Source organism: Neofelis nebulosa, chromosome 16, assembly GCF_028018385.1.
Source record: "Neofelis nebulosa isolate mNeoNeb1 chromosome 16, mNeoNeb1.pri, whole genome shotgun sequence".
Taxonomy (NCBI): Eukaryota; Metazoa; Chordata; class Mammalia; order Carnivora; family Felidae; genus Neofelis; species Neofelis nebulosa.
This window is the reverse complement of record NC_080797.1, coordinates 49,230,412-49,242,437: the sequence shown is the minus strand read 5'-3', so window position 1 is coordinate 49,242,437 and position 12,026 is coordinate 49,230,412. Positions and strand designations below refer to the sequence as shown.

The following is a 12,026-nucleotide window of genomic DNA, read 5'->3' as shown; positions in this document are numbered from 1 at the left end:
ACAATGTTGAACAGAGTAAGAAACAGACATCTGGGGGTACCTGGGTGGCTCAGTCAGTTAAAAGTCTGACTCTTGATTTTAGCTGAGGTCATAATCTTGAGGTTCACGGGATGGAGCTCCATGTTAGGCTCTATGCTCGGTGTGGAGACTGCTTGGGATTCTGTCTCTCTTTCTCTCTCTCTCTGCCCCTTCCCCACTTGCGTGTACTCTCTCACTCTCAAAATAAATAAATAAACGATAAAAAAAAAAAAAAAAGACATCTGAGCCTTATTCCTGAAAGTGGACAAAAAACATCCAGTCTTAGAACATTAAGCAGGATGTTAGCTGTAAGTTTTTCAGATTCCCCTTTATCAGATTGTTCTTTATTTCATAGAAGTTTATATTATGAACTGGCAGTAAATTTTGTAAAATGCTATATCTGTGAATTTTTAGAGGAACATGTGTTTTTTTCTAATTTTTCTAACTTATTCCACTGATGAACTGAATTATACAGGTGGATTTTTGAAGACTGAATTATTATTAGCTTCTTAGGATAAATCTCACTTGGTCATGATATATGATCCTCTTTATACTAAGGGATTATATTTACCAATTTTTTGTTAATGACTTTTAGGCCCATGTTGGTCCATAGTTTTAATTTCTTATAATGTCCTATTTGGCTTTAGTATCAGGGATAGTTTGCCTGATGACATGGGAAGTACTCCCTCTTCCTCTATTTTCTGAGTTTGAGTAGTAATGGTACTTTTTCTTTATAGAATTAACCAATAAAGACATCTGAGCCTACAATTTTCTTTGTGGAAAGGTTTTAATTACTATTTCAATTTGTTCAACAGATATGTTATTTGAATTATCTGATTCTTATTGAGTCAATTTTGGTAATCTGTGTCTTTCAAGGAATCTATCCATTTCATAGAAGCTGTTTATCTGCTTGGCATAAAGTTGTTAAAAATATCCCTTTATTACCTATTTAATTCAACAAAATCTGTAATGATATTCCCACTTAATTCTTAGCATTGGTAATTTTCCTTCTCTTTTTATGTTGTGTGGTCTTGTTAGATTTTATTAGCTTTATTAATACATTTTAATAATGAGTATAGCTCTTGGTTTCATGGATTTCTTTATATTATTTATTGGTTTTCTATTTTATTACTTCCTTTCCTCTATTTTATTTTTGTTTATTTTCCTCAGAAATTCAGATTATAAGATCTTTCTCTTTTTTTTCTAATAAGGATTAAAAGCTATAAATTTCCCTCTAAGTATAACTTCAGCTACACTACATAAATTGTGACATTTTGTATTTCCCTTATCTCTTAATTCAAATATTTCAAGAAATAATGGCTAAAATTTCCCCAAATGTGATGAAAGAAGTGAGTCTACAAATCCAGAAGGAGTTCAATCAGTTCTAAGGAGTTCAATTAGAATAAATCCAAAGCAACATACACAAAGACACTTTGTAATTCAACTGTCAAAAGATGAAGAGCAAAATAAATACATAAACAAACAAATGAATAAACAGATGCAAAAGCAAAGCAACTCATCTCATACAAAGGATTCTCAATAAGACCATAAGCTTATCTCTCATCAGAAACCTTAGAGGCCAGAAAGCAATGGATATATTTAAAGTGCTAAAGAAAAAACTATCAACCAAGAATTCTATTATCTGGAGAAACTCTCCTTCAAAAATGATGGAGAAAAGTGAAACCAATACTACACTATATGTTAACTAACTTGAATTTAATTTTTAAAAAATGAGAAATTATGACATATCCAGATAAACAAAAGGTGAGAGTTTATTACACTAGACCTTACTCCAAGAACTGCTAAAGGGAGTCCTTATTTTGAAATAAAAGAACACAAAACAGTAACTTACAGTGGTATAACAATATAAAGATCTTCAGGAAAGATAAAAACATGAAAAAATATAAAGCCACAATTATCTAATTTTGGTTTGTAACCCTATTTTTATTTATTTATTTTTTAATTTTTTTTTAATGTTTATTTATTTTTGAGACAGAGGGAGACAGAACATGAGTTGGGGAGGGGCATAGAGAGAGGGAGACACAGAATCTGAAACAGGCTCCGGGCTCTGAGCTGTCAGCACAGAGCCCGATGCGGGCTCGAACCCATGAACCGGGAGATCATGACCTGAGCCGAAGTTGGGTGCTTAACCGACTGAGCCACCCAGGCACCCCTGTAACCCTATTTTTAATTTTCTACAGGATTTAAAAGGCAAATGCATGAAAATTATTATAAATCTTTGTTATTTGGCATACATGTAAAAAGAAGTAACTTGTGACATCAGTAACACAAAGGAGAGATGGAGCTGTTTACATGGAAGTTTCTGTACATAAATGAAGTTGGTATCAATTCAAATCTGATTGCTATGCTAGGATGCTAAATAGGTAATCCCCACTCTAAGCGCAAAGAAAGTATCTATAAAATATACATAAAGCAAAACGAGAAAGCAAAATGTGTAACTATAAAAAATCAAGTAAACAAAAAAGAGGGTGGTGATGGAGGATATAAAGAACATAAAAGTTGTAAGACACACAGAAAGCAAATAACAAATGGCAGAATGGATTTAAAAAGATGGCTCAACTATACACTAACTATAGGAGATTCACTTTAGATCTAAAGACATGAAGGCTGAAAGTAAAAGGATGGAAAAGCTATTCCAAACAAATAGTAACCAAAAGAAGAGTAGGGTGGCATTACTAATATCAGACAAAATAAACTTGAAGTCAAAAACTGCTACAAAGGATACTATACACTGATGATAAAAAGGTCAATTATGAAAAACATATAACTGTAAATATAATGCACCAAAACTGAAGACCCAACATATATAAAGCAAACAATGGCAGAAAGGGAGAAACTGACAACTATACAACAGTTGGAGACATCAATAACCCACTTACACTAATGGATAGAAACTGCATAGAGATGAGAAAGGAAAAAGAGAACTAGAACAACACTGTAAATTAGTTGGACCTCACAGATATGTATAGAACTTCAATCACAACAGAGAATACACATTTCTCCAAAAGGGACAGGGAACATTCTCCTGAAAAGACCACATGAGTCCATAATACAAGTCTTAATAAATTTATAATCACTGTAGAAGAAATGGACAAGAGACATGAATAGACACTTTCCCAAAGAAGATATCCAGATGGCTAACAGACACCTCAAAAAATGTTCAACATCACTCATCATCAGGGAAATACAAATCAAAATCACAATGAGATACCATCTCACACCAGTCAGAATGGCTAAAATTAATAACTCAGGCAACAACAGATGTTGGCAAGGATGTAGAGAAAGGGGATCTCTTTTGCACTGCTGATGGGAATGCAAAGTGGTGCAGCCACTCTGGAAAACAGTATTGAGGATCCTTAAAAAGTTAAAAATAGAACTATCCTACAACCAAGCAATTGCACTACTAGGTATATATCCAAGGGCTATAGGTGTGCTGTTTCGAAGAGGCACATGCACCCCAATGTTTACAGCAGTGCTATTGACAACAGCCAAAGTATGGAAAGAGCCCAAATGTCCACTGACAGATGAATGGATAAAGAAGATGTGGTGTACACACACACACACACACACACACACACACACACACACAGTGGAGTATTACTTGACAGTCAAAAAGAATGAAATCTTGCCCTTTGCAACAATGTGGATGGAACTAGAGGGTATTATGCTAAGCGAAATAAGTCAGTCAGAGAGGGACAAATATATGACTTCACTCATGTGGAATTTAAGATACAAAATTAGTGAACCTAAGGTAAGGAAAGCAAAAATAATATAAAAACAGGGAGGGGAAGAAAACATAAGAGACTCTTAAATACAGAGAACTGAGGGTTGCTGGAGGGGTTGTGGGTGGGGGGGCTGGGCTAAATGGGTAAGGGGCATTAAGAAAGACACTTGTTGAGATGAGCACTGGGTACTATACATAGGGGATGAATCGCTGGAATCGACTCCTGAAATCATTATTGCACTGTATGGTAACTAACTTGGATATAAATTAGAAAGAAAGGAAGAAAGAAAAAAAAGGAAGGAAGGAAGGAAGGAAGACCACTGTAATCATACAAAAGACCTTTTCTGGTCACAATAGAATAAAACTAGAAATCAATAAAAGAAGGAAAACTAGAAAACTCACAAATATAAGGAAATTAAATAACACATATTAAAAAAATTTTTTAAGTTTATTTTTCCATTTTGAGAGACAGCAAGCAGGAGAGGGGCAGAAAGAGGGAGAGAATCCCAAGCAGGCTCTGCATTGCCAGCACAGAGCCTGATGCGGGGCTCAAACTCACAAACTGTGAGATCATGACCTGAGCCGAAACCAAGAGTTGGATGCTTAATCGACTGAGCTACCCATGTGCCCCTAAACAACACATATTTTAAACAACCAACAAGTTGAAAAAGAAATTACAAGAGAAATTAGAAAATACCTTGAGAAATATGAAAATGAGAACACAATATACCAAAACTTAAAGGATGCAAAGAAAGCAGTGCTAAGAGAGATATTTATAGCTATAATGACATGCTTTAAAAAAAAGAAAGGGGCACCTGGGTGGCTCAGTCAGTTAAGCGTCCAACTTCGGCTCAGGTCATGATCTCATGGTTTGTGAGTTCAAGCCCCATGTCAGGCTCTGTGCTGACAGCTCAGAACCTGGAGCCTGCTTTGGATTCTATGTCTCCTTCTCTCTGTCCCTCCCCCACTCATGCTCTGTCTGTCTCTCTTTCTCTCTCAAATACATAAACATTAAAAAAATTTTTTTTTAAATAAATTTAAAAAAGGAAGATCTCAGGGCGCCTGGGTAGTTCAGTCGGTTAACCATCTGACTTTGGGCTCAGGTCATGATCTCATGGTTCATGAGTTCGAGCCCCACATCGGGCTCTGCACTGATAGCATGGAGCCTGCTTGGATCCTGTCACCCCCCTCTGACTACCCCTTCCCTGCTCTCTCTCTCAAAAATAAACATTTAAAAATAAATAAATAAAAATTAAAAAGGAAGATCTCAAATTAATAAACTAATTTTGTGCTTTCAGGAAGTAGAAAAAGAAGAGCATGCTAAATCGAAAACTAGCAGAAGGAAGGAAATAATAAAGATCACAGAAGAGATAAATGGAAAAAAAAGAACAGGAAACAGCAGAAAAAATCAATAAAACCAAAAGTTGGTTCTTTGAAAGGGTAAAAAAAAAAAAACCTGACAAACCTTTAGCTAGAATGACTGTGGGGGGGGGGGGAGGGTAAGACTCAAATTACTAAAACCGCAAAAGAAAGAAGCGACTTCACTACCAATTTTACACAAATAAAGATTATAAAAAACATCATAAATAATTGTATCTCAACTTGGATAGCCAACATAAAATGGACAAATTTGAAGAAATACACAATCTACAAAAACGGAATCATGAATAAATAGAAAATCTGAACAGACTTATAACTAGTAGAGAGATTGAAACAGCAATCAAAAATCTTCCAACAAAGAAAATCCCTGAACCCAGTGGATTCATTGGTGAATTTTACAAATCCTTTAAAGAATTAACACCAATCCTACTCAAACTCTACCAAAAAACTGAGGAGTAGAGAATATTTACTAACTTATTCTATGAGGCTAATACTACCCTAAGAGCAAAGGCAGACAAAGATATTAGAAGCAAAAGAAACTGGGGCGCCTGTGTGGCTCAGTCAGTTCAGCATCTGATTTTGGCTCAGGTCATGATCTCATGGTTCATGAGTTCAAGCCCCATATCAGGCACTCTGTTGTCAGCGCAGAGCCCGCTTTGGATCCTGTATCTCCCTCTCTTTCTCTCCTTCCCTCACTTGTGCTCTCTGCCCCTCTCCCACTTGAGATTTCTCTCTTTCCTCTCTCTCTCTCTCTCTCTCTCTCAAAAAGCAAAAGAAACTATAGACAAATATCTCTTATGAATACTGATGCGAGAATCCTCAACAAATTCAGCAACCAAATTTAGCAACATACTAAAAGGATTATAACCAAGACCAAATGGGATTTATTCCCAAAATTAAAGAGTAGTTCAACATATGAAAATCAGTTAATGTAACATATAGAATTAATAGAATGAAGAACCCCCCCCAAAAAAGCCACATGATTATTCTCAATTGATACAGAAAAAGCATCAATGACAAAAAAAAAAAAAAGTCAGTAAACTAGGAATAGAAGGAAACTTCCTCAACATTATAAAGCAATATATGAAAAACCCACAGGCTAACATCACACTCAATGAAACAACCCACAATGCCAGTCTGCACCATTTCTATTCAATATAGTAGTTTAAGTTCTAGCCAGAAAAATCAGGCAAGAAAAAGACATCCAAATTGGAAAGGAAAAAGTAAAATGATCTCTGTTTGCCAATGATATGATCTTATAATTAGAAAACTAAAGATCCCTCCCCAAATATAAAGCCAATAAATTTAGTAAAGTTGCAGGATACAAAATCAAGACACAAAAATCAGTTCCCTTTCCATACAACAGCAATGAACAACTGGAAAAGGAAGTTAAGACAACAACCCATTTACTACAGCATAAGAAATACTCAGAAATAAATTTAACCAAGACGGTTAAAGAGTTGTACTCTAAAACTACTAAATACTGCTGAGAACAATTAAAAAAAGACATAAATAAAAGGAAAGACATCCCATGTTTATGGATTGGAAAAATTAACATTATTAATAATACTACCAAAGCCAGATACAGAGTCTTTGGAATCCCTATCAAAATCTCAACAGCATTCTTTGGCAGAAAAAGAAAAAATCCATTCTAAAATGAATAAGGAGGGGTGCCTAGGTGGCTAGTTGGTTGAGCGTCAGATTCTCGATTTCAGCTCAAGTCATGATCTCATGGTTTGTGAGTTCAAGCCCTGTGTCAGGGCTGTACTGACAGCACAGAGCCTGCTTTGGATTCTCTTTCTCCTCACTCTGCCCTTCCCCTGCTCGTGTGTGCTCATGCTCTCTTTCTCTCTCTCAAAATAAATAAATAAACTTAAAAAAAATGCATAAGGAATCCTGAGGAGCTCCAAATAACGAAAACAATCTTGAAAAAGAACAAAATTAGAGGATCCACATTTCCTGATTTTAAAACTTACTTTAAAGTTAAAGTAATTGAAACACTAATGGCATAAGGATAGACTTACAGACCAAGGACACAGAATAGGAAGTCTACACATAAGTCCTTGCATATGTGGTCAATGGATTTTCAATAAGGGTACCAAGACCGTTCAATGGAGAAACGGGAAACTTTTCAACAAATGATGCTAGGAAAAGTGGGTATCCACATGCAAAAAAAATGAAGTGGACCCATACTTTACACCATACATAAAATTATCTCAAAATGGCTAAAATATCTAAATTTAATACCTAAACTATTAAGTCCTTAGAGAAAACATAGGGGGAAATCTTCATGACACTGGATTTAGCAATAATTTCTTGGTTATGACACCAAAACACATATAACAAAAGAAAACAATAGATAATTGAACTCGATCAAAATTTCACAATTTATAATTTTTGTGTACCCAAGAATGCTATCAACAGAGTGAAAGACAACTCCTAAAATGGGAGATGATATTTATAAAGCATGTATCTGGTAAGGGATTAATATATAAAATATAAAAAGAACTACAGCTCAACAATAACAACAAAAACCTTATTCGAACATGAGGAAAGGACTTGAATTAAACATTTCTCCAAAGAAGATACACAAATGGATAATAAGCACAAAAAACATCACTAGTCATTAGGGAGATACAAACCAAAACCACAAGGAGATGCTACTTGTGGTTTCCATCCATTCATATCCATTAGGATGGCTATTATCCAAAAAATAGTAAATAACAAATGTTGGCAAGAATGTGAAGAAATGGAAATCGTTATGAAATGCTGCTTTCTGAATCTAAAATTATACAGTTGCTGTAGTAAACAGCATGATGGCTCCTCAAAAAGTTATACAGATTTACCATACAATATAGCAATACCATTTCTAGGTATATATTCCAAAGAACTGGAAGCAAGGGCTCAAACAGGTATCTGTATACCAATGTTCACAGCAGCATTATTCATAATACTCAAAAGGTAGACCCAACCCAAGTGATCACAGAATGGATAAACAAAATGTGGTACATACACAAAATGGAGTATTATTCAGGCATAAAAGTGAAATTTTAATACATGCTACAACATGCATGAACCTTGAAAACAAAAATTATATTAAGAGAAATAGGCCAGATACAAAAGGACAAATATTTTATGATTCCATTTATGCCTAGAATAGACAAATTCTTACAAACAGAAAGAATAGAGGGACTGTGGGTAGAGGATCTGGAGAGCTACTATTTCATAGCTACAGAATTCCTGTTTGGGAAGATGAAAAAGTTGTAGAAATAGACAGTGCTTATGGCTGAATAAATTACAAATATATTTAATGGCAGTAAATCATACACCTAAAACAGTTAAAATGATAAATTTTGTTATGCATATTTCACAATTTAAAAAAAAGGAATAACAATAAATATCAGAGGAACAGATCAAAGATTTGAGAAGTCTCGAGGTATAGAAATGGAAAGTGAGAAGTAAGCCAGAGGACTATTGGTTTTCATTATAATCATTTTATATTATTTGTGTATAAGAATTAATTTGATAGCAAATTTATTTTTTAAAGCTTAAAAAAAGAAATTATAATAATGAATTCAACAAATGAAAAACTGGGGAAATGTTGATATGTACTATAGGGAATTAATACCCACGTGATCTATTAAGTCCATAAAAATTAATAAAAAAGATACAGTACAAACAGACAATAAATTAAAATAAATAAGCAAACCCCCCAGAACTATCAATCTACTATTAATAAAAACAATTAACTAAGACAGAAATAAAATGTTTGAAAGCTTATTTGATTATCTTCTTTCTTTTTAGTTGAAAAAGTAGAAACAGAAAATTTTATAATCCATTCATTATGCCAATTTATAAATCTGATAAAAAAGTATATTTAAATGTTACAGTCTCTATAGTCACCCAATAATCAATCATCAATTTCAGTAACTGTAAAATTAATACTGTGCTATATCTATTCCAAAAATTAAATTTAGGAGGTAATATTCCGTTTATATTTAGAGTAGTTACTTTTCTTCTACCAAGTAATGTATTTCACCTCAATATATTAATAATTAGGATGTATTTTCAAACTGCTGAACCCAGCTAACAAAAACTACATCATTTGAGAACACTGCTACAAGATGATATGGCGTACTGTTCAACAGTCTGTTTTCTTTCTCACTATAACTTTTCCAATGACAATTGTATTATTGTCGACTTAAATACCTTTATATTAGATTTGGTTTTCCTCCATATATACACTAAAAAACTCAAGAAACAAAAAACAAAACCCCAAAAAACCATACCAAACTGCTTACTAGCATATAAACAATCATTCTTACCATGTCTTTGAAGCCTAGTAGAATATGAAATTATTTATTCAACTGGGCATTTCATGGCTCACTTTTGTGATCATGATTGGGAAATATAAAAAGGTATTTATTAATGTACTGAGATTTTACTTTTCTTTAGCTCCAAGCTTAATTATTAGTTTTCTTTAACATAGCTGTTTGGTGTAAATGTTCACACTTTGGGATAAATATTGCTTTCTTTTAAGAATTTTTTAAATGTTTATGTCCATTTTTTTTCTGGATATTCTTATAAAAAAAAAAAAAACAACTATCTGATTAAATTTCTTCTGAAAGCAATTCTTTCAATTTATCTACAGGAAGACTAATTTACTGTATCGGGCTAAAAAAGTATGTGCCTTGGTCCCATTTGGGCTGCTATAACAGAATACCTCAATAGCTTTTAAACATAAGAAATGTATCACTTACACTTCTGGAAGCTGGAAAGTCCAAGATCAAGGCACCAGCATGGTCACATTTGGTGAGGTCCCTCTCTCTGGTTCATAGCTGGCATCTTTTCTGTATGTCCTCACATGGTAGAAGGGGCAAGGTTTCTCTCAGTGTCTCTTTTATTAGACACTAATCCTGTTCGTAAGAATTCTAACCTCGGGACTTAAGCACCTCCCAAAGGCCCCACTCATAATGTCACCATCTTTAGGGGTTAGGATTTCAACATATGAAACTTTGGGAGGACACATTCAGGTAAAGCAGTATGTACATAAATGGAAAAACAGAAGCAGAGTCAAAAGTATTTCAGTATTGCCATTCAAATATATTATTTATTGGGGCGCCTGGGTGGCTCAGTCGGTTAAGCGTCTGACTTCGGCTCAGGTCATGATCTCATAGTCTGTGAGTTCGAGCCCCGCGTCGGGCTCTGTGCTGACAGCTCAGAGCCTAGAGCCTGTTTCAGATTCTATGTCTCCCTCTCTCTGACCCTCCCCCGTTCATGCTCTGTCTCTCTCTGTCTCAAAAATAAACATTAAAAAAAAAAAAAAATTAAAAAAAAAAAAAAATATTATTTATGCTACTATCCTTACGTATACAACTTCCAATGAGAAAATAAAAGGAAATACCACTTTTCTACACTGGAATTTAGCTTGGATTTTGATAAAGTATGATTTTACTCTCAGAAATTGTATGTAGTTTTAATGCTTTAAATATTAGGACTAAAATACACTATGTAACTCGATTTTACACAGTATTATTAAAAACCAGAGTGACTTTAAAAACAAAAATGTCTAGCCTCGCCAAATACATGAAGTAAAAAGATGGGCAACAAAGAAAGTCTGATTTTAGATTCAGATTAATGAAACATTCAAAAGTATAATTTGTGAAAGTGAAAATGAATATACTTTTTCCCGTCTACTATGAAAAAAATCAAGCTGCCCCTAAAAATAAAAATAATGTACACATCATAAACAGTCCTCATATAACAAACACTGCTTGAAGACTTTTAGTGTTTTAGAGTTTCAAGTAAAACAGTGAATGGACTATCTCAATCAATAAATAAGTAAAATATATGATACTTAGAAAATTATAATTCCTGTTGCTTCCTGTTGCTTACCACGGTAATCCCATGTGATTTTTTAAAGGCAAGAGAAACAATAAATATTCCCTTACCTTGTAAGATGGCAAGAAACACAAAATTCCTTGGCTCACAGCCTGACACACAGATAACACAAGTGCGCCCACTTCATCCTGAAACTCGAAAGTTTCTGTGTGCTGGAAGGTAGCACAGAGATTCCGACCCTTGGGACCTGACCCAATGGTGCCAACCCAAACCTAGAATATAAATATGTATTAGAGTCATGCCTGAACCAGGCAGGCAAATTAGCATTTAGTTGGGAGCCTTAATTACGCATATTACGTGTAGTCAAAAGATCAAGAAACAAGTTTAGAGAAACTTTATTTTTAAATTGTTGGTGTTTCTCTATTTTCATTAATTAATTATATATAAATCTAAATTATAAAAGTTTTACTTTAAGCGCATCACTGACCACTCAGGATACAAGAAAAAATTACTTTTCTATTTCCTAAACAGCTTTGTAAAACTAAACATGCAACAAAACTTTGTTGGATAATGTAAACAAATGAAATGAATAAATCAGAAATGATTCCAGACTATTAGATGAAGGCTTGTATGATCTGCTATAGGTAAGTCTTTAAGACTTGACTATGGTAAGAGTTATGAATATACTCAACAAATTTACAAATTCACTGATGCTCAAAGATCTATAGTCTTAAAAAATCAGACCCACCAAATTTTAGTTATTTGCAATTCATTTATATTCATACAGATCTAGTATTAGTGTGATTTGACTAAGAGAAACTAAAAACTTGACTGGTAATCTACAGACAATATAAACACTTCAGATTGTTGAAACTGTAATAGCCCTATATTTTCAAATAATGTATGAGACTGAGGTACATTTTACAAGATGACGTCTAATGGATACCAGTTTAACCAACTTTTAACTAAATGATTAACTAGTAATAAGATAAACTGATATTAAGTGTTTCCTGACATGATGCAATGGGAAGTAGCAATATCA

At 33.9% G+C, this 12,026-nt stretch overlaps 1 protein-coding gene across 1 annotated transcript in view; it reads right to left on the bottom strand.

The window, feature by feature from the left end:
- BRIP1 (BRCA1 interacting helicase 1) overlaps positions 1 to 12,026 on the bottom strand; it is a 209,866-nt gene that overhangs the window by 109,430 nt on the left and 88,410 nt on the right. Inside the window, 1 exon segment of the mRNA XM_058702531.1 lies at positions 11,095 to 11,256. Within this exon segment, the coding sequence (XP_058558514.1) occupies positions 11,095 to 11,256 (162 nt within the window).